The 21,505-nt window shown below is 43.1% G+C and overlaps 1 protein-coding gene across 4 annotated transcripts; it reads left to right on the top strand.

The window, feature by feature from the left end:
• The first annotated feature begins 15 nt into the window (after positions 1-15).
• Positions 16-20,247, top strand: dock6 (dedicator of cytokinesis 6). 4 transcript variants are annotated; one of them, XM_029836345.1, is made up of 50 exons: positions 16-203; positions 1,644-1,731; positions 2,346-2,524; positions 2,774-2,842; positions 2,943-3,066; positions 3,462-3,674; positions 4,093-4,178; positions 4,257-4,323; positions 4,520-4,669; positions 4,823-4,903; positions 5,202-5,358; positions 5,446-5,576; positions 5,768-5,861; positions 6,081-6,243; positions 8,486-8,603; positions 8,857-8,927; positions 9,018-9,156; positions 9,276-9,377; positions 9,479-9,565; positions 9,657-9,888; positions 10,221-10,385; positions 10,512-10,684; positions 11,388-11,489; positions 11,814-11,900; positions 12,522-12,617; positions 12,730-12,870; positions 13,080-13,193; positions 13,285-13,455; positions 13,543-13,682; positions 13,808-13,977; positions 14,094-14,242; positions 14,537-14,719; positions 14,798-14,924; positions 15,006-15,090; positions 15,269-15,365; positions 15,450-15,584; positions 15,772-15,924; positions 16,066-16,224; positions 16,323-16,423; positions 16,503-16,695; positions 16,773-16,916; positions 17,037-17,168; positions 17,254-17,268; positions 17,485-17,610; positions 17,701-17,790; positions 17,861-18,097; positions 18,187-18,330; positions 18,473-18,579; positions 18,665-18,838; positions 19,125-20,247. In XM_029836345.1, exons 1-50 carry the CDS (start codon positions 154-156, stop codon positions 19,165-19,167), a joined length of 6,354 nt encoding a protein of 2,117 aa, XP_029692205.1. In that variant the 5' UTR covers positions 16-153; the 3' UTR covers positions 19,168-20,247. The 4 variants fall into 4 exon arrangements, with proteins under 4 accessions (XP_029692205.1, XP_011602406.1, XP_011602407.1 ...); XM_011604104.2 differs by lacking the exon at positions 11,814-11,900; XM_011604105.2 differs by lacking the exon at positions 11,388-11,489.
• Positions 20,248-21,505: the final 1,258 nt, after the last annotated feature.

Consider the following 21,505-nt stretch of genomic DNA (forward strand, 5'->3'; position numbering starts at 1 on the left):
AACGAGAGATCCATGCCCAGTCCCCGACTGGAGAAGGAAGCGGGCTAAGAGTTCGCATCCCCGCACCAGTTTGGACTTAAGGAAAACCTTGTTGGAGGGGAAGGGAACTTTCATTTCGACTTAGACGAACTTTTTTTTACATGGGGACAAGAAATGTCATCTACAGTGAGCGAAAGGAGGGCGTTTGCTCATAAGATCAACCGGTGAGAGGGTGACAGAAAGTTGTGGTTTACGGGGTTGTTGATGGACCTGCTGCGCAAACGTATCTTTAGCCACTATGCTAGGGTCTGTTAAGGTGTTGCTTACTGTAAACTGGTTCTTACATGCGCAATTTAATTCAGTTAAGGGTGTGGAAATGTGTTTGGTGGATTCTCTCCGGTACTTTGAACACTTTCTTTCGCCTTTTACGTGATGGTACCGTCCGAGAATTGTCAACAATGATGGGGCCAACAATGACAGTAACACCGTCAAGCTAATCTCACAGCTTCATAAGTGTCCGTACATGTGTTCGTTTGCACGGATATCTTGTTTTTCATATAGGAAAACAAGAGTAATCCACTACATCTTTTGTTATTTAACCATTTATACGACCTGCTGGGTTATTGTAGCAACCTGTAACTACATGTTGTAACCTGGTTTTCCCTTTTCAGACAAACATTAGGTGCCGCCTGCTGAAGAAAACCAGTTTTTTTCGCATCAAATAACTGTTTACCAGTGCTTCTGCTGACAGCTTCCTGCAGAGACATCCCTCATGTATAATTTGGTGAATAAGGAGAGTTCCTAAGTGTGGAAGGCACGTTAGGTCGAATTTTGCATTTGCATTGAAAGCCCCTGACAACATGTGGAGCCCACCGGTTCGTGGTTTTTGGCTCCGTCGTCTCTGCATTCCCTAGGTTCTGTCAGTCTTCCCTTTCAGGGGACCTAGCTATTGTGTATTCCAGGATGCAGGAAAGGGTGTGAGTGGGCATTCTGGTTATTGTCGGTGCAGTTGATTGCCTGACACTTTCCTGTTTAAAATTAAAGCATAAAGCAGTTGTTACTTTTGCACATTTGTTCGGGATGTATCTCCCAAACGATCCTCTGAGTCTGTGCAGAAACAAGATTATCTGGGTTAGTGACCATCTGCGTTAGTGAAGGAACGAATATCACATATGTAATTACAAGAGTCTTTGTAGCTGTACATTGTATATCAGAAATGAGAGGGTTTTGTGGTTATAAAGGGGCAGCTGCTTAGTATCATTGTGAGGTTTTTTCCCCTACAGCGCTTTGTCTCTTTTCGAACCTCCCATTTGCTGTTAGTTTATAAAAGCCAGGGACAGAACTCTGGCTCCGTGCCTGGTCCCCAGAGCCACCGCTCCTGTTCAAATCCCTGTTCACAACAGCTGCTGGACTTCAGCATCATAAATAGTACCAGAAATTGAACACTCTAATAGGAACGTGTGAGATCTTTGCTGATCATATGGATGTGTCTATCCTGAAACCCAGTGCTGTTGCAGATTATTGTGGCATTTTCTTGAGTGCTTTAAATGATGATTGAGCATTTCATAGAGTAACAACATTTTTAGTAGTCATGGCCACGCCTTTAAATGCACACCCTTTTCCCACTCTCGTCTCCTCTAGCTAACCTTTGCTTCTCTTGTCAGGACGGTAGCGGCTGAGGTGAGAAAGCAAGTGTCCAGAGAATATGGATCCCCTCAGCTGTCCAAGAAACGAGGAGGCGTTCACAACCCTGTAAGTCACGTAACGTTTGACCTGCATGAGGTTTAAGCTAATAGGTTTAAAGCTAGTTAGTGTTATCAAACGTTAATTGATTTAACTTGGTGATGTAATTTTAGAATGGGTTTAGATAGCTGGACTGTGCCGGAAGGAGCAATTATTGGGACGGTATTATTGTAGGAAATGAAGCGTGCAACTGTGACTTGGCTCTGTTGCAGGGTGAATACTGCCTGTACATGCCAGCATAAGATTTGTGGCAGTAGTCAAAAGTGAGTTTAAAATTCCAGAGCTGTTCTCAGAGTTAGTGGATGTAAAAGCAGCACATCGATTTAATGCTGCAGACAACGGAGAGCAAGGGAGGAATGATTTAGTGTAACTACTATGTTAACTATAACATTTGAGCTCCTCTGTGTTTTGGTTATCTACATTGTGCAACTGGGGGGAGGCTCCAAACTCGGTGTATTTAAAACCTAAAAATGTTGTGAAACTGAGACTGTAGTGGGGAAGCAAAAGTGAGTTTTGGTCACTGTAAAGGTCAGTGTTTGTGTCTTTGCCAAGCACTCCAGCTTGATGAGCCTTTTTGATGAGATCCTGATCTTTTACCCCTTTTGTCTGATGTTGATTGGCAGTTGCCCCTGACAGAGGTGGTGGAGCCTGTGGATTTTGAGGAGTATGTGAGCAGTCATGCTCCTGGGGTGGAGCCTGGGCCCCTCAGACAGCTCACGGAGTTCCCCCAGGATGACTTGGAGCTCCTCCCCCTGGACAAAGAGTGCATTACCCTGGAGCCCCCGCTGCCTGATGACGATGAGTGAGTCTTTCCCTTGTAGCCAACGCAACACACACAGTGACACACCTACCCCAAAGCTCTTTCTCTATTTCTCTCTTCCTCTCTCTTTCTCTCTCTCCCACACACACGGAAGGATGGATGGATTTGTATATTGGAATGGAGGGGAGACATGACAGGAACAAAGGCTCTTTCTAAGTGGCTGAATAAACAAACACGCTTAGTGTATTAAAAGCGTTTTCTGCTCAATTATTCATGTGTTTGTGTGTCTAGTTCTCTGGACCCCAGAGTGAGAGACGCCTTGTCAGTCTACACAGATGACTGGCTCATCATTCAAAGAAAGTAAGTGCTACATGTTGAAGCAGACCTTTAAATGGGTTTCCTATGCAGAACAGGCAGCTCTCACTGCTGCGTTATTAACTCGTTTGTCTTTTTATGCTAGATATCAGCATTACAGCACCACTTTCACGCCTCACAGCTCTGAGCGACAGAGAGAGAGGCAGCGAGGGCTGGCCAAACAGACCTTTGAACTGGATGTGGCAGCCACTGAGCCCCAGGACGACCAGGTAGCTCATGGTCACCAGAATCCCGTCACTTGAGCTTTATTTACCTCACTGTATCAATATATATTGATTGCAGGGTGATGCAAGAAATAAAAAGATTCAGGAGTTTTATTTAATTTGATAGCTGGACAAAGACACAAAACAGCTGCTGAAACAAAAAGCCAGCGGCTCATGATGGGAAGTTATAAAAGAATGAGTAATACAGAAATTGATATACCTGGTCCATTATCTAGACATCCCCGTATTAATCATATTAAATAGTAATAAGGTAATGGGCTCTGTTTCACATTACACTCCCTGAAACATCTGCAGCGAGCACTTAAAGGTGACCTGTTTTCCTGGAAGAAATAAAAACACATGATCTCATTCCTTTGTCTCACACTCTTTACGAGCCACAGGATGACGCAAAGCGGCGATCAGTCAGCCTCGATGAAACCCCGCGAGGGAGCTGGGCCTCCAGCATCTTTGACCTGAAGAACTCCACCCCAGATGCTCTTCTACCTACTGTGTTAGAACGCACAGCTCTCGAGGACATGGATCACCGCAATACCGAGGCCCGCCAGCAGGGGCGCCACAGCGACCTGCTGGGCCTGTACCCTCCTCCAGATGAGGTTTGTCAAAAGCATTTTGTGATCTTGAGTAAGGTATTTTGCACAATAGTGATTTCTGACATTATTTTGTTCTCAACCTGCACACAATTCAATATCAATCAACATTTCTATCTAGAACATTTCAGGCATCGACATCTGGGATGTGTGATTTTAGCTTTCTAGTCATGTTTTTAAGTGGTGTACAGAAATCTATATTTATGCAAACGTAAAATCAGCTTAACATTTGTTCAGCTCTGGTTAAAGTAAGTTGTTTTCCCAACGTGCAGCCATTATTAACGTGCACCATAATGGTTTCCGAATTGTTCTTTTCCTTCTCCATCCTTTCTTTGTACGAAATCTGTGTGCATACTTTCTCTGGCTCAATGTTGCCATGACAGCAGTGTAAATATTGTTCTTGGCTTGGTCGTCTGTGTGGCAGGACGAGGCTGTCGAGAGATGCTCCACTGTTGAAGTGCCCAAGGAGCACTGTGGCCAGAGGATCATGGTGAAGTGTCTGTCTCTGAAGTGAGTAATATAAAGATTTATGTCTTTTTCCTCTGATAGCAGCCATATTTCGTAATGTTTTTTCCATACACTCCTCAGATTTGAAATAGAAATCGAGCCGATATTTGGAATACTGGCCCTGTATGACATCAAGGAAAAGAAAAAGGTATTTGTTTTGTCATTAGAGGGCTTGCACTTACATAATGCTGAGCTCATGCTCCACTAATTCAATTTCCCTTGACTTAAAAGGTCTAAGTGGCCCTTCAGTTTAGATCACCCAGTCAAAATTGAATTAAATTCCCCTGACTTGAATTTCCATTACCATCAACTCTTTCTTTCCCTGCTTATCTTCCCTTTAACAGATCTCTGAGAATTTCTACTTCGACCTGAACTCGGATCAGATGAAAGGGCTGCTCAAACCACACACCCCTCACGCAGCCATTTCTACCCTGGCCCGTTCTGCTATTTTCTCCATCACATACCCCTCTTCTGATATCTTCTTGGTGATCAAGGTACTGAAACTGCCCACTTTGCTGTCAAAGCTGTTTAAATTGAATGGCGTGAAATAGATTATTCCTGTTCACGCTGAATGCCTCCTGAAGTACAAGAGCAAATTTAGTTTCAGCGCTCAGTCAAGTCCTAACATGTTCGCGCCTGCGTTTCAGCTGGAGAAGGTCCTTCAACAAGGGGATATCGGGGAATGCTGTGAACCCTACATGGTCATGAAAGAGTCTGATTCCTCCAAGGTAATGGAGCCAAAAATGTTACTGCTGCGATGTCACCGGCAGCCAGCACATAATGTTACTGTTGAGCCCGAATAATTCATTTCTTGTCCCAAAAGATTAATTTAGTCTCGACTGAAACCTTTTAATCTTCCTACAGCCCCCTCTGAGTGCAGTGGGCACATTTCACTGTCATAAAAAATGAACATATCTGTTAATAATAAGAATGAATAATTAACTCGGCTGTGTCTAAGTTTGTGTTATGTTTATTGTCATATTTACTTCTTTTTGATTTTTGCATGCACATTCTGTCCTGTTTTAGCATAAAGAGAAGCTGGAGAAGCTTCGTCTGCAGGCAGAACAGTCGTGTAATCGCCTTGGACGCTTTCGCATGCCTTTTGCCTGGACAGCCATTCACCTGTTCAACATTGTCAGCAGCATGGGCAGTCTGGATCGGTCAGACCCCGATTCTGACTCTGGTACGGGGAATCAGTCACACTTATAAGTGTTTAATGGGCTTTTAACTGTGTACAGTTATGAAACATCTCTGTCATATATCTGAACAGAGAAAAAAGGTCACGGGACATGGAATGAGAGGAAGAAGAAGGGGTTTGAACGGATGAGTATAGCAGATGACACGTGCAATTTTGCCACCTTCCGTCCAGCAACACTGACCGTCACCAACTTCTTCAAACAGGTCTGACTCTCATAGTTAAGCACGAGAATGTTGCACTTATTTGAGTCTAACTTGTTGTCCATCATCACTAATATGATGTGAAACAATGACACAACCTCTGAAAGACACTACTGGGAAAATGTGACTATGTAATGAGGGAATATTGAAGCCCAAATTGCAGTAAATGAAAACTTTGGTATGTTTTCATTTAGGAGGGGGACAGACTGAGTGACGAGGACCTCTATAAGTTTCTGGCAGACATGCGCAGACCTTCCTCTGTTCTGCGTCGTCTGAGACCTGTCACAGGTAAACCTCAGGACTCTTGTACAAGAGGAATTGTACACATAATATGTTTAACTTATTTGATGATCTCACCATGGATCAATGTCTTGTGCTTAAGAATTCTCATTTAGGTTTTGACTTCCTTAGTGTTGTATGTTACCCTACATTGTCTGGTTGGCCTAAGCATGCAAATTAAAGGAGGTAAATCTAGTTTGTGTGTCTGTGATTTATTTTCACCCACAGCCAAGTTGAAGATTGACTTCTCCCCGGCTCCAGACTCGCCCCAGTACTGTCTGTCACCAGAGCTGCTTCATGTAAAACCTTACCCAGACCCTCGTGTCCGCCCAACCAAGGAAGTGCTGGAGTTCCCTGCTCGTTATGTGTACACCCCACATACCGCCTACAGGTCAGAGGCAAACACACTCACACTTCATTTCTTCTCTCCGTCTTATTTCTGCCCTATATGTAATCTCCTCGGAAGGCTCTGAATTAGAAATGTTGTAATGTTAAGAGAATAAAACCCGATAATAGCTATTGCAAATGATCTATCTGAATTTTAACATGCAAATAATATTCTCAGTAAACTGCCTCTGTTTAATTAAGTTTTAATAAAGTAACAATTGTTACAGTTATAAAACCAAGTTCACCAAGTACAACACTAACTCCAACGTACAGGGCAAATAGTGAAGACCCTCAATAGCAAAGGTCATAGTCAAATGTACAAACATAACTTTGACTATACATCAGATCTATAGCTTACATACTGTACATATCAGGATGAGAATGGAGTGCAGTCATGTTGCGTTAAAAAAAACTTAGATTGCCCGTGCAGTAGCTTCACTCTTGGAGATGGAAAAAGCAAAAGTTAGCATTAAAGGTATATGAAATAAATATGGGGTGTTTTAAACATCTTACTATTTTCTCCAGTTCAGTGAGCTTTTCACTCTGACTGTCGATGCTCTCTTTTTGAAACTGGACCAATTTTTGTAATCCTTTCACTACTTCAGAGTGCTCCTTCGCTTGAGCCTGAAACAGGCAGGAAAATTGGCCATATCATTTTGCATTTGCAGCATCCCTTTACTCACAAGTGTTAATTACAGAGAGGTTCCATTACCTGCAGCTCTGTGATGCTGCTGGCCGGCATATAGTTACTGAGATGTATCTCCAGCCTCTTTACATTTGTCATGAGCTCCAGCTCTTCCTGCACCAGAGAGGCCAGCCTGTCTTTCGTCACCGTGGTCTCAGCCTGTTGCTCGGCCACCTGGGTCTGTTGAAAAAGCATCTGTCCGCGTTATTCCTCCTACAGCTGTAATCTCACAGCTGCCTGACCCACATCTAACATGTGGCTTTCTAACGACACACTCTCTTATCTCAGATCAAAGCGTTTGCCATATTTAAAAACATCATAAAAATCAATTTTAGGCTGAAATGTTTGTCAGAGGCCTCTTGCCCAAACATGAATTCAGACATAGCATAGTCAGATTTCTGATATTTGACCCTGTGCTTTCATGCCCTCCCGCATGTTTTCAGATCTGTAGTTTGACTAGAATGTTATGTCTCTTGTTGCGGCACAGCCCTTCAGCAGCCAACAGCACAGGATGTTTACATATTTCTGTGTTCACTCACCTGTAGCAACATTATAACTGCTTTAATCTGTTTTTTAATCTCTGCAGCCTCCTCAGCATGCCTCCCCAGCCTTTGAAGTCTCCCTTCATGGTTCTTCAAAGTCTGGCTAATTCTATATATCTTGGCCTCGGTGGTTTCAGAAATGTATTTAAGGGAGTCGCTGAATTGTATGGCTCCAAACATGAGCACGTTGACGTCCTCCTGGGGTGCAGCATTATTTTTCTTGTTGGTCTTCCTCACTGGACCTGCGCAGGCAGCTCTTAATCCCCCAGCCAAACAGATCAGACAGAAGATCCAGATCATATTCATTTTAACATTCACTCACTGCGGTCCAACTGAGTGATCTTGTGTTTTCTTCTTCAGAATGTAGTCAAAAAAGTTGGTTTGATGGTATTATGCAAATAGAGTCCCATCTGTTTCAGAGATGCAGGTGTTGTGTGTAATGAATGTGGAAGGTGGTCAGAATGTCTTATATTGGATGGGTATATGCGTAGTAAAATATTAGCTCAGCTGTGGTCTTTGGCAGTGACCTTAGTCTCAGTGACCTTGCCTTAAAGTTTAACCCCTGAGCTACTAATCGTGTCATTTAGGTTACAAACACATGACACACATTACTATGTATCATGTTTTTGTCACACAAACTGTACTTGTATTCACAGCACACTGCTTTGTAATTAATGTTAATAGATATTTATAGTGTCTCAGCCATTAACTCTACAAAAGGATTAAAACAGTTGTCCAATAAAATAACCTCAGATGTTTACTTTGGATTGTAGAAGTTAAGGTGACCTTGACTCCACAACATCCAGTGTTGGGTCACACTTTTGTTATGTGAATATTTGCATATTTATTAAACAGTTTCAATTTGTCTTATGCGATTCTTACTTTTAGAGTGTTGTAGATATTGTTGACAACAAAATATGCCGAATTAGTATTCCTATTTGAAAATTAGGGAACAAGTAGCGGGGTACTGCTTTAAAAATCTGCGTTTGAAATAATAAATGAAATCCTTGTCATTGCAGGAACTTGCTCTATGTTTACCCAAAAAGCTTGAACTTCAGTAGTCGTCAGGGCTCAGTGAGGAACATCGCTGTCAAAGTCCAGTTCATGGCAGGAGAGGACCCCAGTCAAGCTTTGCCGGTGAGCAGAAGTCAAGGATTATCAAGTGACAATTTAACAATGGTCTGAGAGAAACAGCACTGAAATACAACATGCAGTGTTCTTTCAGGGTTGAAATTCCTTAGAGGTTTTTGACATTTCAGCACTAGATTGATCCTCTGCAGACAATATACCCTAGACTGTTTACAATTTTTTTCTACATATTCTAAGGTTGTGGCAGGCTGTAGTGAGCCAGTCCCCAAAAGCTTCTCTTTTTTTATATTCTTTTCAATAGGTCATCTTTGGGAAGTCTAGTTGTGCCGAGTTCACAAATGAGGCATACAGTCCCATCATCTACCACAACAAGTAAGGCTCGTAGGACTTAACTGCCCGTTAACCCCCTTTGTGTTTTCTGTAAATTCTGTGTTTAACTCTTTTTTTTTTTTTTTTTTAAAGATCCCCTGAGTTTTATGAGGAGATGAAGATGAAGATCCCTGCCAATCTGACTGACAACCATCACCTCCTGTTCACCTTGTACCACATCAGCTGCCAGCCCAAACAAAACACTCCTCTAGAGACTCCTGTAGGCTACACTGTGAGTTCACTCCTTTAGTCCGTCTACTTTTTATACTCCCACCCACACACCCACGTTTGATAATTCTTCTATTGTCGTGCCATCTTTGAAAGCTCTCATGCCTTTCTTTCAACTTGTAGTGGATCCCTCTGATGCAGCATGGCCGACTAAGAACAGGCTCCTTCAGTTTACCTGTCTCCGTTGAAAAGCCCCCAGCGAGCTACTCTGTGCTCACCCCTGATGTAAGCAACTTGAAAGAGACTGAGAGGATATCAGCTTGCCTGAAAATGGCCTTTGGCTGTTTGACCGGGTGTTAAATAAGATGGATTTCACTGTGATGTAGGTTCAGCTTCCAGGCATGAAGTGGGTGGATAATCACAAAGGTGTGTTCAGTGTTGAAGTGACAGCAGCCTCTTCAGTTCACACTCAGGTACACACATTCTACAGTATTTGCGGCTCCTTCTGTCATCCGACCAATATTATTTACAAGCACCGATATTAATGAAAGTTTGTCACTGTAGGACCCCTTTCTGGATAAGTTCTTCACGCTGGTGCATGTTCTGGAAGAGTACTCTTTCCCCTTCCGTCTGAAGGATGTGATCATTACTGAATCAAACATGGAGGCCGAATTAAAGACCAGCATGGTGGCACTCAGAGGGGCCCTGTTGGACACTTGCGTTAGCTTCCTGCACCAGCTGCTCAACAAGATCATTCAACTTATCGTTTATCCACCGGTCATTGGAGGCCAAATTGGTAAATGAGTTCTCAAGCACAGTCGTTTCCATTAGTACTGCAATTGTGGATCTGAAGGGTGCTTCTCTGAACAAGGCTGAAGTGCTCTTTCTAATAGTGGAGTTAATAGTTTGAGAATTCTAATTGATAATAAATGCATTATTTCCAACTCAAATAAAACTAGATAAGATAATAAATATTACATTGGGAGTATTTTTAGGTCCAGTGAAAAATAAATTAATTTGTGTCCCCTTATTACTATTACTCACTTTTAGTGTAGTTTTACAATGAGTTTATGTAAAAGTCATGTTGTTTTAAATGAAATCTTTGAATCTTTTGTCTGCTCCTAACAGTAAACCTTGGCAGGACTGCGTTTGAAACCATGGCTTTACTGGTCAACCAGATACACAAAAACCTGGAGGGAAACCAGGACCATCATGGTCGCAACAACCTGTTGGCCTCCTACATCCACTACTGCTTTCGCCTGCCAACTGCTGAACCATCTGTGCGCCCAACAGGTGAGCCTTCACACGATTTTTGTAAAGCCGATCATTTGGTTGGATGACTGTCAGTATTCCTAAATCAGACAAGGATTGATGATCTGCCAATATCTTCTCTGTGGCTCTCACCATGTTTGAGAGCAGCTGGTTCGCAGTCCTATCAGATGCCTGTGCAGTACGCCACCATATCCAGAGCAACTGGCCGCCCCAGCAGCTTGCACCTGTCCCGCTCTAAGAGTATCAGCAACTCCAACCCAGACCTGGCCAGCACACCAGTTTCTCCTGATGAAGAGGTGCAACGAATCATAGGAAGCAAGGTGAGCTGTTTCTGTCGAATGGAGGTTTCATCTTTTTATCATAGATTAATGTGTGTGTGTATAGGTTGACAACATTATTCACAGTGGAGGCTGTCACATACGCCACAAGAAGTGAGATAATTGTTTCCTTTTTGGAAGAAAAAGTTTTTCTGGGACTTTTCTTACCTACTAAGAAACTCTAGTGCCAAACTGCTGCTCTCGGCCCCTTCCACTGCAGCACGAGCTATGTGCACTCTTCATCAGCTTTTTGTGAGAGAGACTTTCTCCTGTATATGCAACATTCATGCTACCTCCTTCACAAATTATTGCCCGTTTACTTTTCTTTACATCTTTCTTTTATCTGGAGGAAGAGAACAAGCTGCAAGAACTCCCGACTCAGGGAAGCACATCATTTTATTCTAATAATCCTGGGAACTATTTTCTCGCTTCTTGTGGAGTATGCATAAAAGTTATGGATCTTTTTTATGAACGTGCATTTATGGTTTGTGCTTTAAACATGTCATTGAGCCCTTGATTTTTCTGCCCAGTATGAGTTTCTCTGTGGATTCAAGCCTTATTTCTCTACACCCCTCCACCCTTTCTTTTGTTTCTCCCTGTATCCTTTATATAATTACTTGTGTGGTAATTAGCTTCCCCTTCACTCACTGTACCCTCGCCTCGTGCCACTCTGTGTTTTGTGTTTGTCTTTGGTGGCTTATGGCAGGGCATTGACCGCTCCCACTCCTGGGTTAACTCTGCTTATGCCCCCGGGGGTTCCAGATCTGTGCTACGCCGGAACCCCAACTCCAGCTGTGATCTGAAGCAGGTGCCAAATCCCTCCTCTCCATCCTCCTACCTCTTCACCACTTTCTAAACAACACTCTGGGGTTATGTTTTGTCTGCATAAGCTTCTATCTGCTTTTCATGTTGCCACTCCTTTTTATCTGTGAATACCACTTATCTGGCTTCACCATTCATCCTCTCACCAACAAATAACAGCCCACATCTGTTGTGGGTGCCTGCCTCATTCCTGTCGGAGTTTTACTAGCCTCACACTCATCATAGAGTTCTGTGGTCACCCACCCATTCCCGTTCATCCATTTTCACATCATTTTGTCTGTGTGTTCACCTCACCCTCACACCATGTCAGACAAACGACCGCAGCTGCAATCGCATGTCTGCCTTCCTGGACAGCATGGCCTTGTTTTCACTTCCCACAAGGCAGATTGCCAAGAAGGTAAAACTGTCTACTTCTACTATAACAGGATACAAAAATGCAATTTTTCCATCACAAGCATCTCAAATCCATTTTCACTGTCATTACCATATATCACCACATATGTATGATACCTAATACTGATAACTAATATTTTAACCAAAGCTATTAATTCATTTAATCTTTACCAGTTTTAGTAATCAGGGCTAATACACTTAAACTACTACACAGCTATATAAGCAGAATGTGATAACTTTCTTGTGTGTTTGACATATTTCCTGTAAAAATATAGAGTAACGTTTTATCTCATGAACTTCTTTATAAAGTATATTAATATTATGCATTTGGAGTCATGATTGCAGCTGCAAATGAGTCTGAGTTGTGCAAACACCTTTTCTTTTGGAAAACTCCATTGGTGAACAGATGACTGAGAATTTACACAGACATATTGGTGAACAGGTTAACAAAGGTCTCTAAAGACTCACAGTAAAGGCTGGGCTAAGATTTATGGCTTCCTAGAAGTCATAATTGGAACAATGTATCTGATATCAGTCTGCCAGTAATAATTTAGCATATAGACATTACGATCTGTCAAATTGCACCGATTTGTCGATATAAACTGACCTTTGCTTATATGTGTAGTTGCTTCATGAGGAGCTGGCTTTGCAGTGGGTGGTCAGCAACAGCACAGTGAGGGAAGCAGCACTTCAGCACGCCTGGTTTTTCTTCCAGCTGATAGTGAGCATGCTGTTGTGTATTTGTGTTATCTGCACATACACATTTTAAACATAATCGTTTTAAATCCCACTGTTCTTTCCGCGTCATTTTACTGACTTGAATCTTCCTCCAGACCAAGAGTATGTCTCATCACTTATTTCTGACCTCAAACATGGACGTTCCGAGGCGTCAGCGTTTCCCAGACCGCTTTGTTGATGACATCGCTGCGCTTGTGTGTGCCATCAGTGCTGATATTGCTGGTCGATACCACAAGGTACTTAAGATTGGGTGCAGTTTATTCCATTCAAAGCTGGGGGTTTTCAGTGATGTAATAACACAGGTGCAAAACAATAATTGAAACATATTTATATCCTGAATGTAACTTTTATATAACGTAATGTATGGTTTTCTTTTTCACATCCTCCTCTTCCCCTTTATTTTCATATGAACTCCCTCTCTCTCCCTCTCTCTCTCTCTCTGCAGGATGTTGAGGTTGTGGAGAGGTTAAATAGCAGTCTGGCCTTCTTCCTGAATGACCTGCTTTCTCTCATGGACCGGGGCTTTGTTTTCAACCTCATCCGCTCGTACTACAAACAGGTGCTGGTCCTTCCTCTCCCTCTTTGTCTTTAATATCAAACACTTTACTTCTACATATATTTTTGTCTCACGCCCCTTGTGCATTTAACAGATTGCCAACAAGCTTCACATGGCACAGAATCCCAGCTCTCTGAACGCCCTGAGGATGGACTTTATCCGTATCGTCGGCAGCCATGAGCACTACGTCATCCTCAACCTGCCCTGCTCCACTCTCAGCCCTCCAGCCTCCCCCTCTCCTTCCACCTCATCCACCACCTCACAGGTGCTGTGAGGCATAGTACGAGGCATTGGCACTCCCTGTATATCCTATGTCTTACTGGCTTCCTTTTCCGTATTTTTACGTTCCCAGAGTTCAGCATTTTCCAGTATGGTGCAAGATCAAGGGGTGGCCACAATGTTTGAGCTCTCAGTTCCTTTTCGACAGCAACATTTCCTGTCTGGTCTGCTGCTCACAGAGCTCGCTCTCATCCTTGATCCTGATGGAGAAGGGTAGGGAGCCCTTTTTAAAAGTTTTTTGGGTTATCTGAACCATATCTAATTTATACTGAAAATGCTCTTACGCTTCAAGCTCAGTACATGAAAACTGATTTTTTTTATTTTTTTTTAACCCACAGCGTTTTCTTCCTCCACAAAAAAGCCATTAGTGCTGTACACTCCCTGCTGTGCAGCCATGATGCAGATCCTCGCTACAAGGACCCTCAAGTCAGGGCTCACGTTGCTAAGCTCTACCTGCCCCTGGTCGCAATTGTCATGGAGACATTGAATCAGCTGTATGATTTCTCAGGTCAGCATGCACCACTCACTAGTTTCATAACTTGGCAAGTGTGCACTTTCATCACTTGCAAAACATTTCATTTCATTGCAATTATACCTGAGAGTGGTTATACTGTGTTTTTGTAGACTCCTCCCCTGCTCGGGTCCGGCATGCTTCAGCCCATGACGATGCTGACCCAGACAGTGGCAACACTATCAGTCAGTCTGTTGCCATGGCAATTGCCGGCTCCCCTTTACCGCACGCCAAAGCCAACTCCTTTGCACTACCCACAGTGGTGAGTGATAATGGTCGGGGTCAGGCTGTTTCCCTGGGCACTAGAGACTGATCGGTCAGATCTGACACTGTGTGGACCAGAATCTGTTGCCTCAGCTTGACAGAACACCACACTGGCCTTTCTGTAACTCCACCTAAAATAACACAAAAATGTGCATTCTTTCCACATTGCTCATCTTCCCTCAAGGATAAGTGCTTGTTTTTGCCGATAGGTGGCTCTCTGCCCTCTCTCTAGACTGCTGTTTCATGTTTGACATTAAAGTAGCAACTTGGTTTGTGTGTTTCTCTCTGCCAGCCTGCCCGCCAGTCCAGCTCTCTGTCGGCGGAGTGTAGCCGGACTCTGCTGGTGTGTTTCCTGTGGGTGCTGAAGAATGCAGATGCAGCTCTTCTGGAGCGCTGGGTGTCTGATTTGTCTGTATTGCAAATCAACCGCCTGCTGGATCTGCTGCATCTCTGTATCTCCTGTTTTGAATACAAAGTAAAATACTTGTTGAGCTCTTTTATTCTTGTGTTTCTCTGTCTTTGGTCTGTTGACATGTTTTACTCTTTTTAATAGGGGAGAAAGGCTTTGGAAAGGATTAATAGCCTGACATTTAAAAAATCTCAAGACATGAAGGCAAGATTGGAGGAGGCCATACTGGGAACCATTGGGGCCCGTCAGGAGATGGTTCGTCGTTGCAGAGGTAAATAGTGTTGTGTACCTTATGTGTCAGTTTGAGGTGTTTTAATGTTTGCGTTCATGGTAATTGTCTTTACTCTTTTAGAAAGGAGTCCCTATGGCAGTCAGGAGAATGTTAGGTGGAGAAAGAACGTCACTCACTGGCGCCAAAATACAGACAGAGTCGACAAGTATGTTTTTTTTAACTTTATTGCATCAATGCCAGTTACTGTAAAAGATGTTTCCATGTGCTTATAGAATGGAAACTGTCTGAGAATTTACATCAGGGTTATGGGATACATCTGGTTTCTTCATTTTTAAAGGGCTTGAATGCTAATGTGATGCTAAAGAAATCCCAATTTCTTATAGGACTAAAGCCGAAATGGAGCAGGAGTCCATGGTGGATGGAAACTTATCAACTGAGGCTTCTCTAATTGTCCTGGATACACTGGAGATTGTAGTTAAGGTAAATGATGCTCTCCAGCTTTGAATATGTAAAGGTTATTTAGAATTCACTCCCTCTTTCTTTGCTGTTTGCATTTGTTTTCAGACTGTGGTGGCATCAGAGCTGAAGGAAAGTGTTCTGGGTGGAGTACTGAGAGTCCTCCTCCACAGCATGGCAGGAAACCAGAGCGCCCTCTTCCTGCAGCACTGTTTCACTACACAAAGAGCTCTAGTTTTCAAAGTGCGTAAATGAATTGCTTTCTTTATTGAGTTTAACCCTAACCCTTTGAACTGTTACGTGTTGCAGTATTTGAACATATAAATATCCTTAATTGACGAACACAACATCCCATATCTGCTCAAAGTTAAGGCCAACTGGACATCCTTCCTTCCAGCAGATGCATGTGTGTTTATATGTCTGTCTGTAGTTCCCAGAGATGTTGTTTGAAGAGGACACAGAACTTTGTGCCGACCTTTGTCTGCGTCTTCTGCGTCACTGCAGCAGTAGTGTCAGTTCTGTCAGAAGTCACGCCTCCGCCTCTCTTTATCTGCTCATGAGACAGAACTTTGAGATTGGAAACGTAAGTAAATATACTGTCATTATATCCAGTTCCAACCTTAGGAAGAGACACATGATTTATTTGGGAGTGAGAGAAAGAAACACACTTAAAAAAAATAATTTAGTTATTTTCAACCAGCATCCCTTTTATTTGCTTTTGCAGAACTTTGCGCGGGTAAAGATGCAGGTCACCATGTCCCTGTCGTCACTGGTGGGAACCTCAAGAAACTTCAACGAAGATCATCTTCGGCACTCATTAAAAACTATCTTGACATATGCTGAGGATGATGTGGAACTACGGGACACGCCCTTCCCGGAGCAGGTATTAAAGGGCCACTATAAAAGATCCCAATTTTGAAGCCGCTGCATTTAGATTTCAATTAATGCAGATTTTAACTTCATCCTGTGTTGAACATTTAGGTCCAGGATTTGGTTTTCAATTTGCACATGATTCTTACTGATACGGTTAAAATGAAAGAACATCAGCAGGATCCAGAGATGCTAATCGACCTGATGTACAGGTATTGTGATGCACATTAATAATCAAAATATACTATCAGACCTAATGTTCAGATAATGTTCTGCTTTATTTTAAATCAGGATTGCAAAGGGCTATCAAAACTCTCCCGACCTGCGGCTGACTTGGCTCCAGAACATGGCAAGAAAACACTCTGAGAGGGGAAACCATGCTGAAGCGGCCCACTGTCTGGTCCACAGTGCAGCGCTGGTTGCAGAATACCTCAATATGCTGGAGGATTGTCGCTACTTGCCAATCGGTTGTGTCACGTTTCAGGTCAGTGTGAAGTGACTCGCTTGTTTAACAGGATGCATATATGACGCAGCCGTCCTTGACTGCTTCTACTCTTTCAGAACATTTCATCCAACGTGTTGGAGGAGTCCGCCGTGTCTGATGACGTCTTGTCTCCGGAGGAGGAGGGGATTTGTGCTGGAAAGTACTTCAGCGAGTCTGGTCTAGTGGGCCTCCTGGAGCAAGCAGCTGCTTCCTTCAACATGGTACTGCTCACGTTGCCTAACCACATGGTGACAGACAAGCTGGGCGTCCCCACGGCTATAGGGGTTTATATGATGGCGCCTATGTGTAAAACTGGCTTACTGATGTGTGTTTGACTTCAGGCTGCCATGTATGAAGCCATAAATGAAGTTTACAAGATTCTGCTGCCCATCCATGAAGCCAACAGAGACTTTAAAAAGTTGGCTACGGTCCATGGAAAGCTGCAGGAAGCTTTTAACAAAGTCTACAACCAAGTGAGTTTTGACAGCTGATGAATGATGAAAAGAACGCTTTCTGAATTCTTTCTTATGTCTTTTTTCTTTTGTTTTCACATTTCAGAGTTCAGGATGGGAGGTAATGTTTTTTTTTTTGAAAAAAGCAAGTTATCAACCACTTCCTTTATCTTATCTCATTACCATTTTCTTTCTTCTTCTTAATCCTTTTGAATGACACATTATGGGTAAGTTTTGAGAACTTTTTTTTTTTTTTTTACCATAAATTGATCTATTTTGTCTTTAATAAGTGCTGATTTAAAGTCACACCCTCTTGTCATCCATCTTCAGTAACTAGAGAATGTTTGGGACCTATTTCCGGGTGGGTTTCTATGGCTCTCGTTTTGGAGATCTGGATGAACAAGAGTTTGTTTACAAGGAGCCATCCATTACTAAACTGGCTGAGATCTCTCACAGACTTGAGGCATGTTGACTCACCGCAGTGTCAATAAAAGCTGTCATTACCACCTCCCAAATTATATAGACTTTAAATTGCTTGCGTTTTGCTGTGCAGGAGTTTTACTCAGAGCAGTTCGGAGATGACGTGGTTAAAATTATCAAGGACTCCAATCCAGTGGACAAGAACAAACTGGATCCCAACAAGGTGCCGTGATATTTATGTCTCGTACCTGAGTCATATGTAATAGTCCTCATGGGTGTACGTATCTCTTCAGGCCTACCTCCAGATAACGTACGTCGAGCCGTTCTTCGACACGTATGAGCTAAAGGAAAGAGTCACCTATTTTGACAAGAACTACAACCTGCGTAACTTCATGTACTGCACTCCCTTCACTCTGGACGGGCGAGCCCACGGCGAGCTGAACGAGCAGTACAAACGCAAAACCATCCTCACGACATCTCACGCTTTCCCTTACATCAAGACGCGGATCAACGTCATCCACAAGGAGGAGGTCTGTTCCGGGGGAGCGGGGCCTCCCTAGGTGTGATGTTTTGTGCACAGCGGGGGTGTCAGCTGCCGCTGTTGTGTTTTCTTCTCCAGATCATTCTTGTCCCCATTGAGGTGGCCATTGAGGACATGCAGAAGAAGACACAGGAGTTGGCCTTCGCCACAAACCAGGACCCAGCAGACTCCAAGATGCTGCAGATGGTGCTGCAGGGCTGCGTGGGCACCACTGTCAACCAGGTGCTTGTTTACTCAAAGGCTGCACATGTACAAGTATCAGATGCTCTCCCTTTATTATTGGGCCTAAAAGGCCTGTGCCAGCTATTTTATGTAGGGGCAGACATTCCTGTAGCAGATAAATTACGGTTTCTCCCCTTCACAGGGCCCCCTTGAGGTAGCGCAGGTCTTTCTTTCCGACATTCCTGATGATCCGAAGCTGTTTCGCCATCACAACAAGCTGCGCCTCTGCTTTAAAGACTTCACCAAGAGGTGATGACACCGTGTGACTCAGATGCAGACTGCTGTGTAACTAATAAAAACAAACCACAACCCGCTGTGTGTGTTTTTCACGCAGGTGCGAGGATGCCCTGAGGAAGAATAAAGCCCTGATTGGGCCAGATCAGAAGGAGTACCACAGAGAACTGGAGAGGAACTACAATAAGCTGAAAGAAGCTCTGGGTCCCCTCATCAACCGCAAGATCCCACAGCTATACAGGACCCTGCCAGCTCAGGCTACACAAACACAACGGTAACCTGAGACATTAAACGCACCACGCTGATACACACCATGAGCTAATGCTCAGATCATCAACCAGGAGCAACTTAACACCAAACTTTGTCATACTTTGTCACACAGTGTAAGTCATGTGGTGTGTGTGACCTCAGAAACCAGTGTGATATCAGTTGTTTCTGTTTGCTTTTGGCCTCAACTCAGTGTTTGCACGTGTGGAGCTCCTAATCTCATGGGCCACCAAGTACTGTTTGAATCCACTTTCGTGTAACAGGCTTCATCGTCTTTCGCTTTCCTTTCACAGGAACTCCTTCACCCGGTCCAGTTTACGCAGAGTCGACTGTTGAGACGCAGACTGGTGGGTCGCAACATAGAAAAAACAAACAAGCTTTAGAAAGGACCCTCATCCCGTCTGTTACCCCTCCCCCAAGCGGTTTGCACCCCAACAGCTTCCAGAATGCCTGCACTGCCCTCTTCTTCATCTAGCTCAGGTTTTTTTACTCACCCACCTCCCCCCGAGGCCACCCAGCCATAATCCTCCCCATCACCACTGCATACATTCTGCCCCACACACATACACACACACGTGCACACTTTTGCCACCTCTTCTCTCCCATTGCCACCACTCTCACACCTCTGCTGAAGAAAAAAAAACATGGCTGTTTATACTGGAAGCTTATCTTCACTGTAAACATTGTCATTTGGAGCGAGGCTTCGACACATTGGAGAATTAAACAAGCTTTTTAGAGAGTCTCCTCACTATAATCTCTGAGCTTCATCTGGTTTTAGGTTACAGGACCAGAACTGACAAACACAGTTGTCGCATTTTGTCTGTTTTCTATCATGGATAGTTTTTTTTTTTTTTTAGTTTTTCTGCTAGTGTAAACTGACCAGACAGGGATATTTAATAGGCCCTGGGAGTTTTCTTTGTTATCAACAGACCAAATAACTGACATTCCTCCTTCCTCAGGTTGTCACATTTTCTGTGTTTTAATCTTGTAACATTTAAGAATTCACGATAGAGACGAGGTGGAATCATCCCATCTGAGCTCATCCTGGGAAGGAAATGAATAACAGTAGAAGTGAGGACAGGGTGTTTTATTTTTTAACTGTGAAATTGTTATGCACTGCGGTTTTAGCTGATGTTTGTCCTAAAAGATGCCCCCTCTTACATGTGCCATAAAGAAAGTCCTCTTTAAACTGACCCGCCATCTGGAAAAATCCCTCCGTGTGTATCCCAACACCCTGTTTATAGATTCAACTACTGTATCGAATTAATTGCACTGTTGTAAACAAACTTTAGCACATTTACACTGTAACAAGTAAGTCTGACCTTTTGTTATTTTTTTAAGACCAATGAGATGAGGATTTCTTTTATTTATTTAGTCTTTTTTATTTTACTGCTTTCTATTAAAAAAGTCTTCCTATTCTTGTGGTGACCTGTTAATTTAGAGTCTGCAGAGTTGGAAAAATAATAACTAAAACACTTTAAAATCCCAACAAATATGTAATATAGTTGACCCACGAAGTACAGGGTTTTCAAGCTATTTCTTCCTATAGTAATGTTTTTGTTTTGTCTCTAACGTGCTTTAGTTATTTTTTATTAATTTTGGGGGAAAGGAATTAACTGAATATTTTAATCAGGAGCACAGACTAGGACAGGAGATATTCAACATTCTGATCATTCTTCATGTATCATCTTCTAAAAATTAATTAACTTTAAGGAAACACACAAAATAAGATAAAGCAAACAGTCTGTTTAAAATAAACACTGAATAACTCATTATCTTCAAGAGGATTTCTCTTTTTCCTTAAAAATTTTACTTGGGCTGAAACCCAAGACTCAGGGTTGAATCACATTTCCGTTCACTTTCACATGTGTGAGGAATTATAGGGTTTTCTTTTTTTCAGTGATTGCAAAAACAAAGCAAACATCTACATCTGTGTATGTCTGAACCAGATGTCTTCTCAAAAATCAGCATTCTTATTTCTCTGGTCCAACAGCCCAGAGACTCCAGATTTCTTCATAGTCGACATTTAAAACTCAATATGAGCTCCAAAATAAAATTCTGGTAACAAGCAGGATAAAAATAAATGACTGTGACATAAATGACCATGACAGTTAATGTGTTTCCATTTCTGTTGCAAGAGGTACTGAAGCTTGGTGAAGGTTTTTAAATATCCCTGTAGGATGATGAAGGTTTTTAAATATCCCCGTGGGATGGTGAAGCTGTCGGACACTCCTGTAGGATGGTGAAGATGTCGGACACTCCTGTAGGATGGTGAAGCTGTCGGACACTCCTGTAGGATGGTGAAGATGTCGGACACTCCTGTAGGATGGTGAAGCTGTCGGACACCCCTGTAGGATGGTGAAGATGTCGGACACTCCTGTAGGATGGTGAAGATGTCGGACACTCCTGTAGGATGGTGAAGATGTCGGACACCCCTGTAGGATGGTGAAGATGTCGGACACTCCTGTAGGATGGTGAAGATGTCGGACACCCCTGTAGGATGGTGAAGATGTCGGACACTCCTGTAGGATGGTGAAGCTGTCGGACACCCCTGTAGGATGGTGAAGCTGTCGGACACTCCTGTAGGATGGTGAAGCTGTCGGACACCCCTGTAGGATGGTGAAGGTATTGGACACCCCTGTAGGATGGTGAAGGTATTGGACACCCCTGTAGG

The sequence above is a fragment of the Takifugu rubripes genome, chromosome 5, assembly GCF_901000725.2.
Source record: "Takifugu rubripes chromosome 5, fTakRub1.2, whole genome shotgun sequence".
In the NCBI taxonomy this organism is placed as follows: Eukaryota; Metazoa; Chordata; class Actinopteri; order Tetraodontiformes; family Tetraodontidae; genus Takifugu; species Takifugu rubripes.

Excerpts from the sequence above, each read along its gene's own strand:
- dock6 (XM_029836345.1), top strand. The coding sequence starts at position 154 with ATGTCATCTACAGTGAGCGAAAGGAGGGCGTTTGCTCATAAGATCAAC. Across the intron at positions 3,067-3,461 it reads CTGAGCCCCAGGACGACCAG|GATGACGCAAAGCGGCGATC; the intron begins GTAGCTCATGGT and ends TACGAGCCACAG. Across the intron at positions 4,179-4,256 it reads GTGAAGTGTCTGTCTCTGAA|ATTTGAAATAGAAATCGAGC; the intron begins GTGAGTAATATA and ends TACACTCCTCAG.